The sequence below is a fragment of the Melozone crissalis genome, unplaced genomic scaffold (genome assembly GCF_028551555.1).
Source record: "Melozone crissalis strain CALT ecotype California unplaced genomic scaffold, PUWL_Pcris_2 ptg000068l_1, whole genome shotgun sequence".
Classification (NCBI taxonomy): Eukaryota; Metazoa; Chordata; class Aves; order Passeriformes; family Passerellidae; genus Melozone; species Melozone crissalis.
This window is the reverse complement of record NW_026535846.1, coordinates 8,268,299-8,293,889: the sequence shown is the minus strand read 5'-3', so window position 1 is coordinate 8,293,889 and position 25,591 is coordinate 8,268,299. Positions and strand designations below refer to the sequence as shown.

The following is a 25,591-nucleotide window of genomic DNA, read 5'->3' as shown; positions in this document are numbered from 1 at the left end:
AGACTGATTTCCCTGAAACACCAGGCAGTTATGAGGCTTTTATAAATCATCCATTTTCCATGCCCCTGGCAATTTCAAAACTATCCTTCTGGATCAAATGAAACTTGCTCTTTTCTACCAAATGGTCTGTTCATAGCTGGAGCCTTTCTGGTTTTTATTTTGGTGATTAGGAAGCTGCTTCTAAACATGGAAGTTGCAAAGTTGAAAGCTTTTATTTTGAGCTATGGCATCCCAATATTTTAACCCAGGTTTACAATGGATTGCTTGACAGAACCAATTTAGCACAAATGGGATGAATATAACAAATATATTTCAACCAAAAAGGATTTGGCCCATTTTTTATATTTAGCTCCATTAATGACCTCTGCCAACTGCTTTGCCATTTGCAATGAAGTATTTCAGCAATGATGCTGCTGTTCCTTTATTTCCTCAAACAGAAGCAGATTTTTACAGAAGGGCTTTTTAATTTCTTCATGCAGCTGCATATCTGTCATAGTCCAAGAGCCCAGCTCAGAGCACTCTTGGCTCTTTGAAATCTCTTTTTAAGCCTGGTGGCACCTTTACAAGCTTGCATTCCCTCAGCTTTAGTGTTTTTATTACTCTTGTCCCCAGAGAGCAGCTGTGGGGCTCTGGGAGCTGGCCAGGCTGTGGGAGAGGAGGAAGCTGAGGTGTTCCTGAGCACACAGTGACTCCAGGAGTCTGTCACCCCAATGACAAATCCTAAAAACTCATTCATGAGCAAAGCAAACGAGTCAACTTCCAGATGCTTGCAGCAGGGGAGGCAGACAAGCAAAGGGGACACAGCCCCTGGGCTTTGCTGCTGGCACCAGGGGACACCGAGGACACAGGGAGGGCTGAGCCCAGCCTGCAGTGATGCCACAAGCTCAGCTCATTGCACAGAGCTTTGGCAGGGCTTGCTGGTGAGCCAGGGCTGCTCTGGTTTCATTTACGTCTTTTTCCATGATCTTGTCATCACCTCATGATGGATTTTTAAAAATATTTTATTTTTTGCAGCTTTATCCCTTTTACACAACAGTTATTAAGACTCAAATCCTCTGCCTGTCCCTGCCCTGACCTTGGGGCCCTGAGGCTCTGGTGCAGCCCAGGCAGGGATTTGTCCCTGCCTGTCCCTCAGTGCTGGGACAGTGCTCAGAGCTTGTCAGCGAGGCTGGAGCCAGCCAGGGGCTGAGCTGGGCCCTGATGGCTCTCCCAGCCACGGCAGGGCCTCCCCAGCTCTGCTGGAATGGATGGATCCTCTCCATGAGCCTCAGCTGAGCCCTGCAGGAGCAGCTGGCTGCACCAGCCCTGCCAGGGAGGCACAGAGCAGGGACAGAGCAGGGAGAGGAACGGAGAAGAGAATGGCACAGGGAGGGGAAGGGAGAAGAGAATGGCAAAGGGAGGGGAAGGGAGAAGAGAATGGCACAGGGAGGGGAAGGGAGAAGAGAATGGCACAGGGAGAGGAAGGGAGAAGAGAATGGCAAAGGGAGAGGAAGGGAGAAGCACCTGCAGCTCACCCAGGCGCTGTTTTGGGCAGGACATGGCCAGAGCAGCTGGCCCAGCAGGCTCTGCTCAGCACAGACCCGCACCCTCTGCCCCTTCCCAGGTGCTCCAGTGCTGCTGGATGGGTGGTGGAGCTCTATTGTTGCAAATCCCAACTGTGCATTTTTTCCAACCCAATTTTCTCAGGAATTGACCCAGTTCTAGCATTTGGGAACTGGCATTCAATCTACTGGCAAATGTTTCTTATTTGTTTCAAACAATTTGTCCAGTGTGACCTTTTCTTTTTTAAATAGCTTACACAACAGGACTACATGAATGCTAAATTCTAATCTTGCATAACTCTGAAAGCAGGGCCATACATTTACCAGCAGTAAGGGACTTTTCCCCCCATCCTTTGCAGGAAGTAAGAAGGAAAATCCAGCAGTGTGCAATTTCAATGAAGGGACAAGTCACCCATAATCCTCTCACCCCCAGAATTCACAGGGCTCTCAAGGTGACAGTGTTAGCACAACACATTCCTGCATGTCTATGCACACAGAGAAATGCAGAGGACACCTGGCAGCTGGAAAGGAGCCTGATCCTGCCCCTGCTGCTCCAAAACATTCCCACTGACAGCAACTGGGAACTGACAGCACATCCTTCAGCCTCTCATCAAACAGTGATACCCTAAGTCCTGGACAGGTGCTTGGAGGACACTTTTCTTCCTAACAAGAAGCATTCCTTCAGCTCCTGATGCCATTTCTCATGCTCTTTGTATGCCTGAACTCTTTCCCAACATGCCTAAACTTGGCCACGGGAAGAGTCAGCTTGAGCCACAGCCCATTGCATGCCAGAGCACACAGGGCACAGCTCTGCTCCTCCCAAAACATCCCCATTGTCCCTCCCGGAGGGCACCCACTGCACTCCCACCCCTGCAGCTCACAGGAGGCACCACGGCCTGGCTGACTCCTGTGAGACTGGCCATGACCTTGAGCGCTCCTGGGCAGCTCAGCAGAGCCATCAGATGCTTTTCCAGCAAGGTGTATTTGGCAGTGGATGTCTCACCTGGGCTAAACCAGGCGTGGTGGCAGCACCCGCTCCCTGCAGAGCCCTCCAGGCTGGGGCCAGGGAGGGATGAAGGGAATGGAGACAGGCATGTACAAAGTCAGGGCTGAATGCTGGCCACAGCAGAGGGCGAGGAGGGGATAATTCAGATAATTCACTGTATTCCCTGCAGAGCCCCCGGAGCCAGGAGAGGCTGGGCTGGCTCCAGAGCCAGGGAAATGATGGGAATGCTCTGCGGTGGGTCACACTGGGGTGGTCCTGGGAACCCACAGGGTCAAGGCGATGTGAGGGTCTGCAGTGAGCCAGGGGCTGTGGCTGCCATCTGCTGGGGACAGCTGCGTGTCACCGGCGCCAGCAGACAGCCCGCGCTGATTCTGACATTCGGTTTTCATCTTCGTGAATCACTTCAATGTTTCAAACATACCTTTGACCCATTTGAGCACATAAGAACAACAATTAGCACCAGCACCTCATAAAAGCCAGCAATGCTCCCTCTGATGCTTAGCAAAGCCTCTGACCGTGTGGCCAAAGCCATCACATTGCAATGCAACATCTGATCCCTGGGGAGCTCAGAGAGGAGTCTTTAAAAACCACAGGACTTCTGCGAAATGCAGAGCTTAGAGCCATGGAGCTGCTGAGGAGCCCCACACTCCAGAGATAGATGGGCTCCCACGCACTTAGAGGGCAAGGTAAGAGCACTCTGATGATTTTAAACTTCCCTGTGAAAGCACTTGTTTATTTTTACTTGCCTTCTGAAATCATATGAAGATATTCAAATACTGGAAGTGAAGAGAAGCTTTCTGTGCTAGCATGCACGCACAGTCCTTGGATGCTGCTGCTGCTGCTTCTCCCAGCTCTGCAGGGCAGCTCTCCTTTGTCCCTGCACCCCCAGAGCTCTCTGAAACACAGAGCCACTGCCTACAGGTTTGTACTGACACTGGTTTTACCCTGTGTTTCATAGGTTAAAGAAGTAATTCCTCTGATTTCTTCTGCCTACATGTTCTCACTTCACAGTGAAACAGAAAAATTGCTGCTATTGCTCTAATAATGATAATAATAATAGTTATGTAATAACTATATTTATGTGATGGATTTATGTGATATAATAGTTACAATTATGTGATGGACTGGGGGGATTTGCTATTAATTTAAATTGAACATTTGATGTTAAAATTGTTGTGTGTTTTTAGTTGCTGCTATGTTTTGCCAGCTCGACTTTCTGGTTAATTTTAAACAGGTACAGATACCCTGGCCAGCACAATCTGTCTCCTCCTCTGGCTCTCCAGAGCCACTTCTTTCAATGACAGGGGGTTTGTGTTGGCTCCAGTCCTCAGATTTCCAAAGATCCCTCTGACCTGAAGTTCTGTTGTTCAGCAGAGCCCAAGTTTCCCATTGCTGCATGGTAGCTGTGGCTGCTGAGGAGGAAGCAGCTGTGCCAGAGCCTGACCTGGGATTTCACCTGCTTAAGCCAGGCTTGTGTGGGCAATATAAAGTGAGTTTGTTTTCTGAACAGACCTCAGTGATGAATTGCACGCTCACACTGAGGCTGCCAAGCTCTTACTCAAGTGGAGCTCAAGCAGTGGTCTCAAGGTTCCAGGAAGATTAATGTCTTTATCTAAACCCATTTATATACCTAGATCTGTATCTATATCTAATCTAGATCTCTCTCTCATCCTCCATCTCTATCTAATCTATACCTCCACCTGTATCTATATGAAAAAATTAAAGCCCTGTCAGAACCCATGTGCTTTCTGGCACAGGGAAGCATGCTGAGCTGGGTGTCTGTAGGCAGTAATTTCTACCCACCTTTAGCATGAAATCTGAAGGAAAGAATTGCCCCCTCCCTGCAAACTCTGCTCCTTTCCCTATCAGTCCCCATCTTCCCTCCAGCAGACTTGCACAGGAATAGAAATTTGTCCCCTTCAATTATTGCCATGACAACTAAGAAGAATTCTCCCAAGCATTCCTACCATTCCTACCAAGTCTTGAAACAGCAAAGGCAAAAGGTGGGGATGATTGCATAACATGTGTCTACATAAGGCAAGGCTCAGGCATTCTATTTTCATTTTTTTTAAATGAGAGTATCACTGGTCCAAGGCACTTCCCAAGGCAGGGAGTTGAATCACTTTCCACAGAAGGCATGAGACAGAGGGCTGGTGACTGAAGCACTGACACACTTCTGCAGTGTGCTTAGCTGGCCAGAAGCTATTTCAAACGAAGCCACGTTTGGCCATCACCAAAAGTTGCAAAGAGAATTCCTCTGGGGAATAATTAATCAGCCTTGGTAAACAAATAAAGCCAGACTGGTTGTGTGAGCCTGCAGAGGGAATACAGGGTAGTGCTGAAGCCTCTGACCTCTGCTGTGTCTCCACAGCCCCTGAGAGCCTCTGCAGGACAGCTCCTCTGCCCAGCGCCAGCCTGAGCCCCGATGGCTCCCTGCAGGCTGCCCCTGCTCGTGGCTCTGCTGTGGGGCTGGCTGCTGGCCTCCTCCTCCTCCTCACCCAGCACAGGTAAAGGCCAGCAGGCCCTTGTGTCACTGCTTGTGTTCATTGGGACTTTGGGGCTTTGTCCTTCAGCCAGAGCTGCTCTTCTCTGCGTGTGCATTGCTGTGTGAGTGCTGCTTCAAAAACATGTAACCCATGGTCTAAATCAGTTGTGTGTTTAGTGGCTATTTTCTGAGTGGATTTGAAAGGAGAGACTGCCTTTGGTGTTTGATAGAGAGATATCAAATAGAAACACTGCTATAAATGCTCCTGAGCATGCTCCCAGACAGACAGTGCTGGTGTAAGAGACACAAGGCTTATTTGCACTTGGAGAGTAATGCTGCTAAGAGAGCACTGCTCTGCAAGCTGCCATTCATGGCCATGGCACTTCAAGCATCCCTATGCTGCACTGCACCTGCTGGCTCTTTTTTGCACCCAGAGAGATGCTGAGCAGGTCTGGCCCTCCCTGATGGGAGCAGAGCATGGTGCAGAGCTGAGAACATGCCCAGGAGGCCACTGAGAGGCTGCCTGTCCTGCCAGCCAGCAGGCACAGAAAGCTGCCACAACCCCTGTCAGAATGAATCAGGCAAGGCTCCATTTTCTTCATGTGGGAAAAGCCAAATCTTTATTCACATTGTTTGTTTTATACAGTTTTCACAGAGCTCATGTGCAACATCTCTTGGCTGGCAGTTTTCTTACTACTCCATTTATTGGTCAGAAGGTGATTTGTGTGTGCATGCTGAGGTTCAGGTGTTTACATTTTTCTTTTGTGGGTTCTCATGGAACAGATCTAATGTTTATGCAGGTGAACTTATTTTTCACCCAAGAATAAGTTGTTATGTTAACAAACTATTCATACCAAGATTGTTTTCACTTGGGAACTTGCAAAGTACTAGCTGCATTCAGAAGAAATGACAGGCCAGCTATCAACCCTGACTTTATGAGGCTTTTCTTTTATAGTTCTTTCCCCTGTCTATGACAAACCCCTTGCTGCCACTCTGAGCAAAGCCTGCTGTCTTTGAAATGGGCTCCAGAAAACATGAGTGTCAACTCCACCTCTCTGAGCAGCACAGGGAAGGGCAGACAGGAGGGGACATTTGGGGACAGCTGGCAGGCTGCTGCTTTTCCACTGGCAAAATAGGTGGGAAATTGCAAACCCTACCTGCATCTCAGAGGGCGTGCTGTGGACAGAGGTGGTGAGGGGCAGCTGGGGACAGGCAGGGGTTTGTCACCTGTGAAAATCCCCCTGAGGTTCCCCTGATGGGGAGACGCCTAAAAAGTTCTGTGCCAGGATTGAGAAATGAAGGGGACTTTTGGTTTTTTCAGTCTTCAGGTTGTTTATTTTTTCTCTTATCAACAGTTCAGCACACTGTCTACGCACCAGACTTAGAGTACAAAGGGAAAGGCACCAAAAAAGTCACAAGACACACAGGTTTAAGGTCTTTTAAAATGATTTAGTCCAATTAACTCTTAGAATGAATTTTATTACTGCCTTTCTACCTATAATTAATTATTTGTCTGTTCACACAACATCTGCATTGGGGCTCTTTCTAATCAATCACCCTGTGCCACTAGCACTTCAGAAAATGGAGCAGATGAAGAACAAGAAGGAGATCAGACAATGCCCAAAATCCTCCATCTTGTCTCCCATTTACCTCCAAACTAAAAACCCAAAACTCTGAGTTCTTCACCCTGTGATGAACTACACCACCATCTATTTCACACACTCATAGATTCCAGTTCATCCCAAAGCCTTGGGAGCTTTCTCCATGGGTGAAGGCTGAAAGCAGTGTTCTCCTGGGGGTCAGGGCTTCTCAGGACAGCAGAGGAACAGTCCCTGTGCCCTGGGCTCCAGCAGTCACCAGAGCAGGGGTGCTGGTGGCACTGAGGGCTGTGGCTGTCCCACAGCCAGCTCAGCACCACAAACGTCCTCAGGGGGAGAAGCTGTTAGTTTGGTTTTCTCCAAGAAACATCCAGGAGCAGCTCCCCTTCAAGACTGCATGATGAAATGTTGCATTTCCAGTCCTGTGTTCAGTGTGAGTGATGGGGATGTGAGTGAGACTGGTAATGTGTTATTGTGAAAATGAGAAACTGCGGGAGGCAGCGCTGACATTTAAAAACAATAAAATCCCAGAATGCAAGTACCATCCCAAAGAGAAGCTTTTTTGTTCCCTCTGAAATCCAGTCAATTTTTTTTGTGAGAATTGCTGTTTACAATTACAGTTGGTTTGAAAAAATACTTCTGTTTTGCTCAAGACATAAATAAATTTCAGAGCATTCTCCTACCCAGACAGAAATTCCAGTTCTGACCAATCTAATCCCCTCCTGACAGCTTATCATGACAAAGGCTAGCAGCTTTCTGCTTCCTTGTTTTTTCCTTGTGAGCATTTATACACCCAGGAGGAGCCTCCCAAGCCCTTGGTCCAGTATCATCCTAAATGCATCTCCTACTTCACCACCTAATGTAGTAACAAATCTCCCATGGAGCTTCACATTCTGGGAACAGTGGGATTTTCAAACTGCTGCCTGGAGTGTGTTTTATTTGGGAAAATTCCTGTAGAAGAAACAAATCCTCCAGCAATATACCCTGCAAACTTTCCAGGGAGCACATTAAAGCTGGATTTATGTCACCATCTTCCACAGAAAAATATCCTTATGGTCTGCTTTCACAATGGATTTATTAAAAGAATAAAAGGGAAAAAATGGTGTAAATCCTGATGAAGACATGAAAAAGGTGTTAGAGAAGTGATCTGGGGGCCAGATTCAAAGGGAGAATGGTGGTAATACTGGACTGGCACTGCCAAATTCCTGTGAAATAAAGTGTATCATGCAATGAGTATATAGAAACAAAATGGATAATCTCACCTGTAGGTAGGGGAGAAAAATGACCTTTGATGTCGACCAAAATTGGCTTTGTTTCAGCTACTAAAACTGAGCAGCCAAGCAGTTTTTGTCATGTGAATGACAACTCCATATAGAGCTGGACCTTTAGGACATGTCCTAGGATGGAATTCATCCCCACTTCCTTATTTATTGACACATACCAGCACCTTGAAATACCTTTATAAAAGCCAGATCAGCTGTAAAGGCACATTTTTGTATAGCTGATAGATGCCCAAAATAAGAATTATTCTATTTCTCTGCTTTTTACCTTTTTCCCCTGTTTTTTTTCCCCCCAATAATCTTTAATAGACTTGAAAGGAATATTTAAAGCAATATGGGTGATTTGTGTCTATTAAGGCAAAGGAATATAAATCCCTTTGACAGCACACTTTGATCTGCCATCCTGTGTTGGTGGATGTGCTGAACACAATGTTTGCAGAGATAAGTGTCCTGAAGGTTGGTAAATACCAGGGGTTGAAGGTAAGCAAATACAGCACATGAAAGGTCATCCCAGGACAGCAGTTTTGCTTACAACATCTTGAAAAAGGGTGTGGAAAAAGTGGCCTTCTGTGTGCCTTTTCAATGATCCTTGAGTGTTCTCTCTGAGCACCAGCAAAAACTGGTTTTTGGTGGGCAGGGCAGAGCTCGTGTGTGTTTGTTGAACAGCCAGGGCTGCAGCACTTCACATCCAGCAGCTGCATTTCAACAATTCATAGCAAAGCATCACACTGATGTTTCATGGCTGCTTTGGGGTTGTTTTCTCCACTTGGACTCTGTGTTTCACCCTCTGCTTTGTCTTTAATGCAGTTGCTCCCCCACAAGACCTGCAGATCACTGACCCCGGGCTCCTGGGCTCCCTGGATGTGGAGTGGAAGCCTCCTCCCCACGCCCAGACCTTGCAGGAGTGCACAGTAAAATACAAGCTTGAATATCACAGCACTGGGGATAGAGACTGGAAGGTAAGGCACAGCATGGATTACTCCTCCCAAACCAGGGCTGTTCTGCCTTTACTTCTTGCACAGATTTATGTCTGCATTTTGAGAAGGAGTGGAACGAAAGCTGTTCCAGTTTTCCATGAGAAACCAGGCTGGTTCAGTGGTTTGAATGGGAATTTGTGCTTTGAAATGTAACAGCAGCAGCAGCCAGGGAAGGGGTTCTTTCTGTCACAGGGCTGGGTGTTTGCTGCCCAGAATAATAACATTTCTCATTGTAAAAGGAAAAAATATTTACAGTTTTGTAAAGCATCTTTATGGGGCTTGAACTGAAACAAAAGATCCTTAGGGATGCAGAGCGATGAACAAATAAAAGTTAAATTTCATTAATTATCCTAGTGCTCTAAAATTCCCTCAATCCAGAACTGTGTTTCTAATTGCAATTTACTTCTCTCTTTTAGATGTGGTTGACTCTAACTCAGCTCTTTGATAAAATTGTCAGTCATCTCTCATTGATGTGTAGCAGGGCAGCAGCAGGCACAGCACAGGAAGGGCTGTTGGAATTTATTTTGTGAGTGCTTAGAAGATGAAAGCTGCTGTAGGGTTGGGAAGGCAAACGGAACGAAGAGAGGAGAAACCCAGCAGTGGGGGCTGTTTGGTTGGCACAAGGTACTGAGGAACACATGAAAAATATGCTGAGGATCTCCCTCAACAACCCAAAACACAGATTGAAATCCTGAAAGAAAGAGGGATTTTTTTTGCACAATCCTAAAGCAGGAGAGCTAGAGGGCTTGCCAGCTCAAGAGACAGGGAGAGAGAAGGAGCACTCAGTCAGGCTGGCAGTGCTGGAACAGGTCACTGCTTCACCTGCCTGGGCTGCAAAGCCAGGGCTGCTGGGCTGTGCTCAGCCCCACAGAAATGGGGTCAGGCTCATCCCAGAGGAGCCTGCAGAGGGGAAAATCCTGTTTCAGCTACGGATTGCAATTGCAAGGGCATGGAAAGGGGCTCCTGGACCTGATGCTGGTCACAATGCACCTCATGCTCCCAGCTGTGCAGCAGTGCAGAGCTCTCCAGGATGATTTTAACTGTAATTTAAAGGTAAATCATATGCATTTTCAAAAAAAAAAAAATCTGAATTCCTTTAGTTATGAGTAATAAAAGCTTCTTATATGAGGCAGATGTACAGACTAGAGCAAAATCACCTCTGACACTTTGCCAAAATGTTTACCTCAGATAAGGTCACAAAGAACAGTCAGGCTGAAGAGAAACCATTGGACATCAGCAGAAGATGATCAATGACAACATCACTGGTATCTGTTAGAAATACCTGGCTCACCAGAGCTCCCACACCTGGGGAGTGCTGAGGACACTGCAGGCTGTGCCACCGCTGTGCCCACTGCAGCACACAGATGCATTTTATGGCACAGATGCATTTATGGCACGTTACCTCTGTCCTAATGAGCTAACACAACACTTTGTCTCATCATTTGTTGTAAACCTTGTCAACTTTGTTGTCCTTGCATAAAGTGAAGGGAAAAAAAATAATGGAAAATCCTCAGAAAGTCCCCCAGAGGCCAAGCCAGGTGGCACACAGTGGTGGGTGAGGCAGTGCTGCTCTGCCTGGCTGCTGGTTCACCCTTTCAGGGGCTGCTTACACTTCCCACAGGAACCAGCCTTACAAGACTCATTGTTCCTTCTGTTTGTCATTATTTCACACCATAAAAAATTGCCTTTAATGTGGATTTATGGTGGTATCCTCCTCAGGCTGTGCTCCTTGCTGCTGGGGTCCCATTGATCAGCCTGCTCTGCCCTGTCCTGGCTGGGTCCTGTGGGGTGAGGGGACTCACAGCCAGCAAGGCTGGGCACAGCCTTGAATTAATGCTGGAGGAGCCCTGGGCAAGGGAGGCAGGACAGAAATATAAAGAGACAATAAAGCACACAAATTTGCAGCTGGAGCAAGAGCAAGGGTACCTAATTCTGCAGCCCACTTAGTGACAGAAGAGGTGCTTAAAAAAATCTGTCTTTCAACCAGGTTATTTTTACTAGGAAGCTAAAACTCAGAGTTGGATTTGACCTCAGCAGGACTGCTGAAGTGAGGCTGCAGACACTGCTCAAAGGAAGGTGTACAGGTGACGTGGAGGTGCAGAGTGACTGGATTTATGCAACCTTTCAGATCCCACCACAAGGTCAGGAGCAGCCTGCGGCACCTGCTGCAGTTGGGTGCTTTGCATGAGCCTGTTGCATGAGCCAGTGCTGGCTGGAGGGTTCCTGGATGGATAAATTATTGCAGGGCCTGCTGATGTTTGAGACACTAGAGCAGCTCTGCTACCAAAGGCTGTGCTTGTGGTCACTGGACACCTGGGGCTTGTTTCCCTCTGCTCATGCCCAAACTCTGCTCAGCTGCCCTGCAAGAGCTCCACTGCTGAGTGAAAAGGTCAGTTTAGCATCTTTCTGCTCCAAGGTGGACTGGCTGTTATGAGAAACAGAGCACTTGGCAGTAAAACTAATAATTCTGACTGGCTGCCTTTTCTTTTTTCCTTTCTTTTCATTTTTTATCTTTCAACTGCAGCACGCAGTTGTTCAAAGGCATAAAACTGTGGTTTTTCTGCACACTGCTAAATAGTGGTTATTTCCTTCTCATTTGGCAGGAAAACTTGAATCAGAGGTCCAGAATTTCAAGTGCATCTATCATGACTGGGAATACCTGAAGTGCACCTGGCAGCCAGGTCTCCTCACACCTCGAGGTGCACATTATGGGCTCTATTATTGGTATGTAACAGCAAAACAGGAAAACAGCCAGGCAGCAATCAAGTGAGCCACTCAGAGTACAAAAATGCCACAGGAAATATGTTTTTATAGCTGGCAGTGCTATTGCCCAGTTCACCCAGAATGAGACAAAATAATGTCCCAAACAACGCATGGCTTCTGGCAAGAAAACACCAAATCCTTTCTTACTTTCTTAAATCAGGCCCATGCTGATCTTTGCCAAGAAATGTCTTCTCTCTTCCTCCTTTCCTTTTATTCATCCCCAGGAGGTGTTTTCTGCATGTTGTTCACCATAAAGACTTGTGTTTTCTCTTTGCTAAACACACCTGGGTAGTTCTGGCTGCACATTTCCCATGACCACAGTGCATATATCTCAATTGGACAGGATTTAGCACAAGGCTACCAAGCTCAGTGAACCCTAGACACAGAGTGGAGCTTCTCAGCAACTCAGAGCTTTAGTGTTCAAATATATTTCCATAGCCTCAGCACATCCCATACAAGCAAACACGCTGCCACAAGGTAATAATAATAATAATACATAATTCTCAGCTGTTTCTTTTAAACTGGTGCCTAAATTCTGTTCTGCAGGAAAAACACAGCTAGAATTAGTGGCTTGGGACAAAGTAAATACTGTATTTGTGCTTCAGCTCCTATGATATTATGGAAAGGATGACTTAGGCTGGGTTTCGTGCCACTGGGCTATGTGGACAAAAGCATAGCTGCATTTTAAAGAGCTTCCATGGAGTTCTTGGAAATAGTCTTCAAAGGAGAAGCACCAATTCAAAACCATTTTCCTAACTGCAAAGATCTGCCTGAAGGAAACCATGGAAATGCATGATTCATGCCTTAAAGGAAAACAAACACTAAAAAAACCCAACCTTGAGTCAATTGCCTTCAATAAAACCAGGCATTTGGATCTGGGTCCCATTTTATCACAAGATTGGGTGGACACCACGGCATACTTTGATCCCTGTGAGCAAATTTTTATAGTACTAGAACATGAAGTTTTTCCCCCAAACATAATGTGCTGTGCAAGGAGACTTCCATTAGGTCTGGAGTACAGGGGCCAAATTCAGCCCTGTTGTGAGGGCACAAAGCAGCAGGAACCTTGAAAGACAATATGAGACACCAGTCAGTATTTCCAGGATGCAGCCAGCAGCTCAGCTTTGGGGAGTGGCCCCCAAAGGCAGGAGGGACAGGGTTGTGGCTGCACATCAAGTAACAAACAGCAAATCCTGAGTTTCCACGTGCCCATGGAGAGCCATGGGAACCACCTGCAGTCAGCCAGAGCAGCTCAGCAGCACTCAGGCACACATCTCCTGCCTAAAGACATTTCAGTTTGGTTTGGGAGGGTTTCTGCAACTCCAGAGTCTGTGGCTGATGGTGCAGGAAGGGCCCTAGACGAGCAGGACTGTCTCCATGAGTAGAGGCCAGATCCTTCCCCAGCTCCAGTCACACACTGGCACCTCTTGTGCTCCAGGAATGGGCTTGGGGAGAGCCTGGTACAGCCTGAAAACCAACCTGAGAAGCTGTCTGTGCATGTAAATTTGGGTTTTTTCTCTCCTCCACACTTGTGCCATAGCAAGAGTGCAGGTGACTGACCCACAGCACTGTGCTTATGACAAGGGCTGGGATATGGGCAGTACTTGAGGTCCAATCTCATAAAAAACATCTTGCTAAGCAGTAATTTGCTTTGGTTCTTCTTTCTGTTTCCGTGCCAGGTACGAGGGGCTGGAGCAGACAATGCAGTGTGCTCAGTACATCCAGGAGCACGGGCTGAACCTGGGCTGTGTGCTGCACAACCTGAGCCAGGCAGAGTACCGGGATCTCCACATCTGCGTCAATGGCTCGGCAGCAGCCGCCCAGCTCCGGCCGCTGTACAGCACCCTGCGCCTGCACAACCTCGGTAAGGCTGCCAGGGCAGCAGCAGGGACCCTGCTGGCCACCACACAGCCCAGGGCCACTGCCTGCCTTAGGGCTCTCCATTCAATGTCTGCTTTTGGAGCTGGGTGGTTGGAATGTGTGCATTTCCCCCAGGGAAGGGCTGTGGCATGTGCCCAGGAGGATTTCGGTTTCCAGGAGTGTTTGCAGGGAAGCAACACCACCCAGCACAGCCCTGGAGGTCCGTGGGGGCCTCCAAGTGCTGCATTTGGACAGCTCAGGACACACATGGCCTGCTGGGCATGTGGCAGAGCAGCTATGGGGTTTCGGCTCTAGCAGCACAGTCACAGAGATATCTTCATTTACTCCTGCTGGGATTGAAACCACTGCTGCACTCCTTGCAAGCACAGGAGAGAATTCTTTGCTGTTCAAACCAAGCTAAGGTCTGGAGTGAGCTGAGTGCCAGATGCGATGGAGTCTGTCAGAGATAGATTTCAAACCCGTGACAGACACGGAAAGGGAGCGGAGCACAGCATGATGTGCAAACATTACATGTACTCCGTGTTTATTACGGTGTATATTTATTAAACCATGCTGGTGCATTTGCCTACATGCCAGAAGGACAAATAGCCAATCATCCAGCTGAGCCACTGGGCTAACGAGCAGGATTTCTGAATTCAATTAGTGCTGCCACGTGCTTCGCGTGTGGCTCTGGGTCTGGGAGAGGAATCAGAGCCTTTTCTGGGATGCAGAGCGGGCAGAGAACATGCCGGGCAGGGAATGTGCCGGGCAGGGAATGTACCGGGCAGTGAGCGTGCCGGGCAGGGAACGTGCCGGGCACCGCGCTCACACCCCGAGCCTCCAAACCCCTGCCCCGCAGCCCAGAGCAGGGACCCCGGCCAGGCTGTGTACTAAGTTAAAATAAACAACACACCCTGCAGCCTCGGTGACATGCTGCTCCTCCAGCGGGGTGGCTGAGAGCCAGGAGCGCTCAGAAATCCATTAGCGCGGACAGGGACAGAGGCAGGCGGGGATCAACCGCAGCCTTTCGGCCAGGAGCTGTCCCAGCACCCCTGACCATCTCTGTCTCTCTCTCTCCCGCCAGCACAGCCCCGGAACTGTTGGAGCTGTCCCAGCCCCTCCTGACCCTCTCTTTGTCTCTCTCCCCAGCACAACCCCGGCCCCGGAGCAGCGGGAGCTCTCGGTGTTCGCAGCCCAGGAGCTGTCCCAGCCCCTCCTGACCCTCTCTCTGTCTCTCTCCCCAGCCCAGCCCTCGGCCCCGGAGCAGCTGCAGCTCTCGCTGTCCGCAGCCCAGGAGCTGAGGGCAGCCTGGAGCCCGCCGGGCGGGCGGGTGCCGCCGCACTGCCTGGAGTACGAGGTGCAGGTGGCCGAAGACGCGGCGGCCTGGGCGGTAGGGACAGCGCCGGGTGTCCCAGGGACGGGAGGGGGTCGGGGAGCCCGGGCGAGCCGGCAGCGGGGGCACAGGCTGCGGCAGGGTTTGCGGGTTACCCCGGCGGGGATCGCGGCTGCACCGCACACGCTCCTCCTTAACCCCCTGACCTGCAGCTGCAGCTCGGCTGGAGCAGGAACGGAGCCCAGCCGGAGGCTCTAAGAGAGCGTTTCCTCCTGCCTGCTATCTCAGAAATCTGCCGTCGAGGAAATTTAAAGGTCGCTACGGTTTGTTTCCCTGAATAGGGTGGCATAACTTGGACCTATGAAACTGTAATTCTAATCTCTCAAAAGGAGTGGCCTGGGACAGAATATATATTTTATGCATGGTGCTTTTTCCTTGTATGTTATCCAGGTTCAGTTTGGAGGCAAAACCAAAAAGGGCTAATTAATCATAGGGGACATCTCTTTTTTAATTGCTGTATTCCACTCCTGAGTCCTCTTAGGTAATTAAAAGAAAGATTCCATAAATTAACAGGCATAAATGGCAACATACATGATGACACCTCCAAAAATATTTTCAGTAGATTTGTCTTCATAGTCATGTTATTTGCATTAGCTTGTACAAAACTATTGTGAAATCATTTAAAACTGCCAAAAGATAATCCAAAGGTTTACAGAGCCTGAAAAATGTGCAGGAACATCAGGCCACACCAGGCAGATTCTGGTGGTGGCACGTAATTCTTTGACATTTCTTTCTGTTTCTCAGTTTGTTTCGACCCAAATGGAAACTGCTGTAACAATTTCCAGAGCAAACCAAAGCCATGTTTCATGTGTTCGTGTCAGGGGGAGAACAAACATTTTCTGTGCAGACCAAGGCTTCTGGAGCGAATGGACACAGGATTGTTTCTCTGGTATGGAACTCAAAATAAATTGTGTTTCTTTTATATGGTTTATAAAACCTGATTGGGTGCAGATGCTGATGGCTGGCCCGGGGATCTGCTGGTGTCCAGCCCTGCAGGTGGGCTGCTGGCTTAGTTCCACCTTCAACCCAGTAATATATACCTGTAACAAACAAATAAATAAATAAAAAGATGTAGGGTGACATGGACAAGATGAGTTTGTGTCTGAGCCCAAGCTTTGTAGGAGGTAATATAATCCATTCTAACACCTTCTTATTTCCTGCCATTTATCTTTGCAGTGCCCAGAAAAGAGGACAAGCAGCTATTTATTCTCATTCCAGTAATCCTGAGTTTGTCAATTAGCCTCATAATATTTATGTTAATTGGCCAGTGCAAGAAAAGGTAAGCACCAAGGATGCCTGTCCAAGCAATGTGCTTTTTTGTCGGTGTCTGTAACTATTTATAAGTACAGCTGTAACTAAAACATCACATTGAATGTCTAAGGGCCAAACATTAATAGATGCTCTAAGATTGGACAGCAAACAAGAGTTCATTTTCAGTAAACAACCCTCCTGAGTGTGTCTGTTTCTGATATGAAATGCCCCTACAGCAACCCATAAACTCACTGCAGAGACTCAAATACTGCTCATAAGAGCTCAGACTGCTTCTGTTAAATGCAGCAGTTGCTTGCATGCACAGCAGCATAAATAAAGCTATTATCATGCCCCAAACCACTCAAGAGCAGAGATTTGTCCTAGCTGTGTTATAGCAGTGCCATTTTAATGGGCTAAATCCTCATTCTTTTGGCACTCTCATCCCAGCTGTTTACATTCATGTCAGTGATGGCATGAGGGGAAAGCAGATAAGTGGATGAATTTGTCTGCTTTTACTGATGATAATTTCTTCAGGTCTGAGAGAACTGATGCCTCAGTACTGATAACTGTTTTGTTTTCCTGATGGCTATGTAGCATAACCAAGCAGGAAGCTTCTCTAATAAGCCTTTTAAGACGTCACTCATGAGGGAGAACTGGCTCTAGAAAGACCCTTGTGTGGTCCCCAGAGATGAACTGACACCTGTTTGCATTCCCAGAATCACACCCCTTCATCTTTGCTGTGCATCTGCCTTCCAAATGTTTTAGTTTGTGAAATTTGAACAAATTGTAGATGCTAGTGAGAAATCTGTGGAAAGCAAATGCTTCCTGCATTGCCACTGGGATGTGTGATGGGGATGCTGGAGCATGTCCTCAGCTCTCTCAGTGTCGGGAATAACAGCCTGTGTCCCTTTCAGATCCCCAGCAGGAAAGCCATTGCAGACATCTGTGGGATTCTAACTGCCTGTGCCTGCTGCACTGCTGGTGTTTGGTGGGCTGCTCATGGAGCCATCCCAAGGGCAGCCCAGGAGCCCTGAGCTTTCTGCAGTCCACGTGGGTCTTCCCTGCCTGCTGCCACTTGTGGAGGCAGCTGCTGCAATCCCAGTCCTTAACGGGCCCAGGAAAACTGGAGGGGCTTAAATGACTGCAGGAAAACTGGAAGAGATCTGACCTGCCTCTGAAGCAAAGGTGTTTCTGATACCAGGACAAGGGAGAAAAAGAGGCAGTGGAAACTGCCATGAATAAAGATAACATGTTCTTCTGTGGGCTTGTTTGGGTTTTTTCTTTTGTGAGGACTCCAGAATTCTGTCAGCAGGACACACACACTGAAGGGCAGCAGCTCACACACAATGCTACACAATGCTACACCTGCATCCAGCCCCCGTGCCCACCTTGCGCTCACCTGATCTTCCCTTTTCCCACTCAGCCTGCTGAGAGCACGTAAATGCTGAACAGGAGCTACCTCAGATATCCATTTCATCAGCTGAAAAGCTCATCTGCTGAAAAGCTCAGGTGCAGAGGCCCTGAGAGAAACTTTTCCTCTAAAGAGGCATGACCACAGCTACTGCAAGATGATTCAGAGAAGTGAGGGTCTCTTCAGCAAATGTGACTTGGGAATTTCTCTAGGAACTGGACATTGGCACCAGAATTCAATGAAGCACACCTGATGTTTCTCATGTAGTCAGGTGATTAAATTGTTGACTGATTTTTAGGAATGATTCCCTATGATGATGATAGAAAAAAAAAAAAAAACATTTAAAAAGCATCACTGGATGAAATACCCTTTTCTAAGCCCATTCTGGGATTTTTTGCTTGAAGAACTAACCAAAGCAAACACAGGGGTTTAGTGTGGTTTCATTTCATCAGAACAACCCTGAAAATGTATTTTCTTGAAGGAAATTTATTCAAACCGGGAATTTCTAATGAACAGTGGAAGCCCAGAGAGAAAATCAAGTTTGTGTCAATCAGTTATGTAAAGAGCCATGCTAATCCAATCAGAAACAAAACAACACAGCAAGTGTTGTTGGATGCAAGCAGTTGGATGTCTTACACATCCAACTGCAAAATTATTCAATCACTATCAGCTGCTTCCACTGCTAAATGGGAAACAGCCCAGTGTAATTTGGGGAGCAACCTAAGGAGGAAAGAACCAGGAAAAAAAGGTCAGTGCATGAACTGAAGCAGAAATGAAGTTTCATGGTTGCTGTAATTCTGCTGAGACACAATCTGCCTCTGCTGCCTCCTGGGCAGCCACCACAGGACGGCTTTACTTTGAAAAACACCTGTGAGCATGCACTGGGTGTGGATTTTCAGAACTGCCACCAGCCTCTGATGTTCTGCCAGACTCTTAAACTGTTAAAATATCTTCTAAAAACATGTGAGTGCGTTGTGAATGTCCCCAGGGGAAGAAGTAGGGCAGGCAGCCAAGCCCAGCCTGTTGTCCTAGGTACATCTGGTGCAATCTCACCTACTTTGCCAGGTGGGAATGCTGGGCAAGGCATTTGGATTGGGGCAAATACTGCAGCAGCCCCAGCCTGCTGGATGGGTTTAAACTGGGCTAAAGGCTCTAGTCCAGTTTTACCCGAAACAAAGTAAGAAGGGAAGAAGAATTAAAGTGCACAGGTGCAAGTAAGAGAGAGCAAAGGAAAGGCTGTTGTACCTCCACAGCTAGAACTCACCCCAAAAAAGATCACAGCTATTTCAGTAATCACAGAATATAAAAGTTGGGCTGAAGCCTGCCTAGAAACCTGCCTAGTAACAGAGTGATAAATTAAGTACATCTACTTATGGTATCTGTATGCTGCAGCTTCACAGGAGCATTTAGGTGAGGAAAGCTGGGCTTGGCCCCAGTGCAGGGCTCCCTGCTCCCCAAAATCATCCCTGCAGAGGGTCCTCACTGCAGCAGCACCAAAACACCTCCCTCCTGCTTTCTCACAGAGTCACATCTGCCACATTTGCAAAATCCAGCCCTGATAGATGGCACGTGCCTTCCTAACACCCTGAACCTCGCTAGAATTTCAATAGTGGTTTTTTATCCTGTGTTTATAGAATTACACCAAAGTATTTCTTTCACACAGTTGTCTCATGAGAATGTTTTAATTCATTTGCTGTAGTTCATAATTAATATTTTTAGTAAAGCACTTTCAAAATCCCTCCTTTGGCATGCTCTGCTCTTATTGTTCCCAGCTTATGTCTGGGTTCCACGTATTTTTACCAACTAAGCTCCACATGTTTGGTGAGTCTTTGTCTTTGCATACCCATGAGTTTAGAGTCTTCTTTCTGTCTTTGACTGATAAAGTCTTAGAGCCATTTGTTGAAGAATAAACCCAACTTTTCCTACCCAGCTTTTTTCTCCCTAGAGAATGTCAATACTTGTCACACATACAAAAACATGATCCTGTGCATGCTGCAGGGAAATGCAAAATCCTTTTAGTCTGTCATATTCTAGCTGCTTTTGGGAAGTAGCAAAACAGGGAAGAGGAACACCAAGGTCTTTGAACTCAAAACTCTCCCTTCTTCTCTCACTGAGGTGTATTTTCAAGCTGCCAGAAAGAGGATAATTTGAAAATCAGCTTACATTCTGTTTCCTCATATCCATCCTCATATTTTTTAATTTTTCTGAGTGGCCCCTCAGTACAAGTGTTTCAACCACTCTAACTTGACACAAAGCAAGGCTGACATAGGAACATAGGAATTGATACCTGAACATGAGGAACTTTAATGTGGAGGAGACAGAGCACTGGAACAGGCTGCCCAGAGAGGTTGTGGAGTCTCCTCTGGAGATATTCAAAAGGTGTCTGGACACAATCGTGACTAAAGAGCACTTGGGGACCTTGCTTGAGAGGGGTTTGAACAAGATGAGCTCCAGTGTTCCCTTACAGAATTGCCCATTCTGTGATCTCTCAGGAGCTCTTTACTCCTCCTGCACTCGAGGAATGAAAAGGTGGATGTTGGATCTCATGGGCTGAGGCATCTCTGCTGAAATTTTCCATCTTGTACAGGTGCTAGAAATCCCATGGCCACTGGGTGTCAGCCTCTGTGCTTGGATGCAGAGGACATGGAAAGCAGGTGCAGCATCGTGCCGCCAGAATTTGGTATTTAGTGCATGAAAATGAAACAGAAGGGATAATGTCTCTGTCACCATAAGGAACAGGAGCCTTGTTCTTCCTGTCCTGAGAAGCAGAGAAGTGTCACAGCTTTGCTCCATCATTCAGCTCTGGTGTGACCGAGGGGTAACCTCACCTTGTGCCTCGTGCCCACGGCCCAGTGCTGCTCGTCTGACCAGATCTGGGTCCCCCAGGGCCTGTGCCAGCCAAAACCAGCCCCTGCCACTGCCCCCCCCCCCATGCTCATGCCACTGAGCACCCACAGAAAGGTCCCATCAGCCCAAAGTGGTCTGACTGTGCCCTGCTGTGTGTCCCTGCCTCATGGCAGCAGCTCCTGAGCCCCCATGGAGCTCAGCAGCCAGCCCTGAGCCACTGCAGGCACCTTGGAAGGACAACACAGCCCTTCAGATGCAGTTCTCCATGCCAAGGCTTTGGGACTGCAGCAGCTAATGATTTCATCTGAAATCCAAAGAGCTTCACAGACCATGGCAGGTTTGCAGCTCACTGCCTCGTGTGGCATTTGTACATTTGAGAACATTGTCACCCTCTTTATTTCTATGTAGAAGCTAAATTTTCTCAGGAGGGTCTCTGGTTTTCACAGCTTCAAGGCAAGCAAATACAGCTGATGCATGTGCTTGACAGAACAATTTGAGGCAACATATTGTGGCTGAGCTGTCTGAACAGCTGAAATGGCTCTGCAAACTGTCTGTGTCAAGATACCCTTCCCAGAGCACAGGGAGATTAAACAACCAGCTGAAAAATGACACACCACAAGGCTTAGCCCCAAACTGAGGATTCACGTCCCTGCTGCCATCCTGGGCTGCTTGCCTCCTGTGTGGATCTGCATCCAGACACAACACAGGACTGCTACATCCAGCAAATAAAATGCCATTTCAGCAAGTCCCACACCATCAGACAAATTACAAAAAAAAGGAAATAATTTAAAAATATTAAACGTGGCTTTGATAATTCCTTTCTTGATGAGTCTGCCCAGGAAACAATCTCAGTGTTTGAGTGGGTGTCAGCCCAGGGAGGGCTGAGTGTGGGTGCTTCCTTAGGCTGGGAGGATGGATGAGCACGGTGGCAGTGCTGCTGTGGTCCCCAGTGGGGCCTGCGCTCCTCTGGGACAGCAAGGACAGCCTGCACAGCACAGCTCTGACTTCTCTGAGAGGCCACATGAGGTTGCACTGCCTTGCCTTTGATGGAAGGTGTGAAAGGTTCCTGCAGCTGCAGTGACGGGGTTTGAGCCATGGCCATCAGCGATCATCCACAAAGGATGGGTTTTGTTTCCTTGCCTGGGAAGCTGTGAATGGAGGTGACAAAGGCTTGTGACACCTTTGGTGTGCTTGGAGATCACACCTTTTGTGCGCTCGGAAGTCTCACCTCACCCAAGCACCAGCGACTTGCAGGAGTTATTTTCATTTGGGAAAAAGAAGTACTTAATATCAGGGGGTTTCTGCAAACCAAAGAACACGTTCCTTTGATGTTATCTAGATATCATTGGGAATTAAAAACAAACGAAGAGTGGCAGAACACTCTTCACTGGAAATGATGCAGTAATGGCGAAAACATGCACAGCAAACAGACATGCAGAGCCTGATATCCCTAGGGGTTAGAGTCTCCCTCCAAGGCTGCTCTTGGCCATGTCACCCACCCCAAGCACCCTCCCTGCATGGCCATGGCACGCTGGTGACAACAAGCAGATGCCAACAGCGTGTTAAACCACTCAGAGCAACAACTGCCCTGCAGGAGACACAAACTGCAGCAGCACACACAGATGTGAAGCTGCTCTAAACGTTAACAAATGCAACCAGGCAGTGGTACCTAAACATCCTTTCTACCCCCAGAGGGTCTGACTGCAGAGCCAGGGCTGCCCAGAGAGCCTGGGAGAGTCACGGTGCCACCAAGAGGTCCTCACCTGATGCATGAAGCCCAGAAGAGAACAGTCCTTGCCTTTTGCCTGATGATGTTCCAGCTCTTACCTGTTGAAATGGAAATATGTCCCAACCTTTGGGAGTCTCAAATTGATCTTGGCTGGTAGCTGCCCAGAACTTTGTGCCCATGATGCCAATTTGTTTAGAAACACTCATGCTGAGAAAACAATAACCTTGTTGCCTGCCAGGTTCAGCAAAGTTCACTTTTAACAACAGAGCTTAAAAGGCCAACAGCACAATTTACTTCTCTGAAGAAAAACCATGGAGTTCCTGGCTACAGCAACAAAGAAAAGTGTTTTTAAAAAGCCAGGCAGTGCAGGCACAAAGCAGGTTCAGCCCTGAGAGTTTCTCAGCAGTGTTTGCTCAACCACAGCAGCTGAAGGCAGCCCAGAAGGACATTACCTCAAATGCTGTTGCTCTCCTGAGCAGACTCCAGCAACACTGAATGTCCATGGAAATGCTGTTGTATAAACCAAACCATACTTCTGTGACTGCATGCAGCCAGGCTTGGGCTGGCTTGATTCTGGATGCTTCTGACAATGCAAATGAAATATTGCTTCACAGAACTTGGGGCTGGCCCAGGGCTGGGAACATTCAGCCTCTGCCATGCCTTGACTTCATGCTGTCCTGCGTGTGGGAGTTGCACTGACTTGGCACGGCCTCTCCTGCCTTCCTCCAAAATTGGAGCATTTTTTGTGGCTTTGCTAGGACTTGAAAGGGCCATAGCCCAAAAATAGTGTTCTCCCTTTGGGATGTTTGTTCCTCCCACACTCTGGGAGGTGTCTCTGGGGCGCTGCTGCTGTGCAGATGGCTGGCTTGGTGCCTGAGCTCTGCCAAACCACAGGATGAGGACAAATGGGCTGACCTGGGCCCTCCTGCTGTTCCTGTGGGATAAATCCCTGTGTGAATGCAAGAGCTGAGCCCTCAACAACCATTTCAGTTCCTGTTACTGTGCCTCACCAGGAAATGCAGTCCCAATGGGAATACCCCACTTGTTGGAAGCCTGCTTCTAATTCCTACTTTGTTTCCACCCTTTCTTCATATCAATGCCATCCTCTAGCCTAAATAGCTCCTCTCTCTCCTCTTATCTCCTGATGGAGAGCTTTTTCCACCCATCTTTGGCTGCTAGGAGGAAAAAGCCAAGGTTTCTGCTCTCCTCTCATAAGAAGCCACACCGGGCCTACCACCAGGGCTGCGGCTCAGGCCCAACACACAGTCCCTCCTATTCTCTAAACAAACATGACAACTGCCTACAGACCAACAGGGAACCCCATTCATTTACCCTCAAGGGGTAAAGGAGATCCACAAGTCCTGCCCATGGTATGCTGCACAGTCAGAGCTCATCCCTGCACTTTGCTGAAGGCCAGCCTGGCAGGACCAGAGCAGCTTTCTCCTCAGAACGCCCAGAGAAGGTACAAGAGTGAAAAAATGCTCACTTGAGGGTTGTCCCACCCGTGCTCCAGCCTTGTGGCTGTGATGCCTCAGGGTTGAGCTTTTCTATTTTTCAGATTCTGTACTGTTTTAGTGTGTACTTCTGAGCTTCATATGAGGGGATGGTGAGCTCTCTGCACAGAGCAGGGAGACAAAACAATTCCTTCTCTAGCTGTGGGCCAAGGACAAATGATCCAGATATCAGGCCCAAGAGCACAAACAACATGGACTGAAGAGAGAAAAACAAGAAGGTTTTCTTGGTTCGTAACCTAAAACTGTAATTGGACAATTAACTCCAGTATGCAAATGGACCAAAACTTATAAAAGTGAGAGACCCCATGACCAGTCATGCATTTTGTGACCATTTTGGTTCATCTTGGGTGCAGCCCTGGCTGGGCTCTTGTGCTGCCCAAAGTGCATCCATTAAGGCCTTTTAATAAATCCCTACTTTATTCTTTAACTCCATCCAGTCTCTGTTCTAGGTCAGCCTTCACAAGGCATCAGCTGTGCTGCAAAAAGAAAAGGTGGGGAGCACTTAGCTGAGGGGGCCAGACCTTGCCATGGCTTCACAGGAGAGTCACTGAGACCTGTGGAGACATGGAGGGACATGAACCACTGGTGCCTGCAGGGCAGGAGCCCTCAACACCCCTGAGATCTCTGCTGGGCAATTGCTCTTACCTGTTGCTTTGGGCTGTGTCATGATCTTTGGGAAAGGTCCACGGAGAAGCACTGAAATCCTCCTCCCCAAATGTCAGAGAAGAGCTGTTCTAGCTGTCAGTCAGGGAAAAGGGCCCTAATTGAAATCTTCAGTGTCTTTGATGAGCATCCATCTGTCCTGCAGGAGGAGACACCAAAATCAGCACCACACACAGATGTAAAGCTGTTTTAAATTTTAACAAATGTAACCAGGCAGTGATCTTACAGGCACTAGTTTATAGATTTTTTTTTTCTGTGTATCCAAAATTTAAATCACTCAAAATGCCACAACTAGATCCTATTAAAATATATATGTTGATTAATCTGGCTATATTTTAATTAAACAATAATTTATCCAATTTATCCAATTCAACCACAGGAAAATTCAGAACAGTGGATTTAACATGCTCCTGTGTGGTGATGCATGATTCATTTTTCAAGTCACCTAAGTGTTGGTACCAACTAGTCACAAAACAGCTACCATTGTCCCAGGAAGCTGCTGGGGAAATTGCATTTATCTGCTAGGAGATCTTTGGATTTTGGGGAAGCAGAACATAAGACAACATTAATGAGATATAATACAGAGGAAGGATTTCTCCAGAGTCTCAATTTTCCACAACAATTTGTCACCCACTGCCTGCTGTGAGCAGTCTGTACAATTCTCTTGTTGTCACCACCCCAGAGCCACCAGAGTTATTTGGTCTTTGTCACCAGTAGACACTTCCCCACTTGCCAGGCCCCTCACAGACCCTGGGAGCTGTGGCCCCCATGGGCTCATGCAACCTTTTGTGTGGTTGGGAAGGGTGGAGTGAATCCTGGGTGGCTTGGGACACACTGTGCTGCTCCCGAGACAAGAACCCTCCTGGAGGGCCCATGTGGGAGATCTGCCCAGAGCAGAAACCCTGCTGCTGCCACACTCCTGCACTGTACCCACACACCCTCCTGCTGTCAGCACAACCTGGCATTTAGGCCAGTCTTAAGCAATTTTTTTCAGTGTGTAGCTCATGCACTTGACTTCATTAAAGACGTTCTGGTGTGGTTCTTTAATCAGGAATGTGTGCCTTGTTGCATTGATTGCCTGTAGTGTACAGATCTAAAATCCCTCACCTGGAGCCTCTCCATCTCCACCCTGTTGTGGGGTTGCAGCATCCCTGCACAGCTGAGAGGGAATGGCACATCCCATGGATGTTTTCTGACAGCTTCAGAGCACAGGTTTCACTGTGTGCAAAAGCAAACAAGCAGAAGACCTGAGACTTACATAAAAACAGAGGGG

The 25,591-nt window shown here is 47.8% G+C and overlaps 1 protein-coding gene across 2 annotated transcripts; it reads left to right on the top strand.

The window, feature by feature from the left end:
* The first annotated feature begins 2,962 nt into the window (after positions 1-2,962).
* Positions 2,963-17,412, top strand: IL13RA2 (interleukin 13 receptor subunit alpha 2). Of its 2 annotated transcripts, none has more exons than XM_054289686.1 (10): positions 2,963-3,233; positions 4,919-5,054; positions 8,718-8,869; positions 10,875-11,028; positions 11,491-11,611; positions 13,330-13,514; positions 14,755-14,867; positions 15,725-15,792; positions 16,080-16,182; positions 17,069-17,412. In XM_054289686.1, the coding sequence occupies exons 2-9, from the start codon at positions 4,973-4,975 to the stop codon at positions 16,141-16,143; spliced, it is 939 nt and encodes a 312-aa protein (XP_054145661.1). In that variant the 5' UTR covers positions 2,963-3,233; positions 4,919-4,972; the 3' UTR covers positions 16,144-16,182; positions 17,069-17,412. The 2 variants fall into 2 exon arrangements, with proteins under 2 accessions (XP_054145661.1, XP_054145660.1); XM_054289685.1 differs by having other exon boundaries at positions 14,755-14,900; positions 15,648-15,792.
* The last annotated feature ends 8,179 nt before the right edge of the window (positions 17,413-25,591 follow it).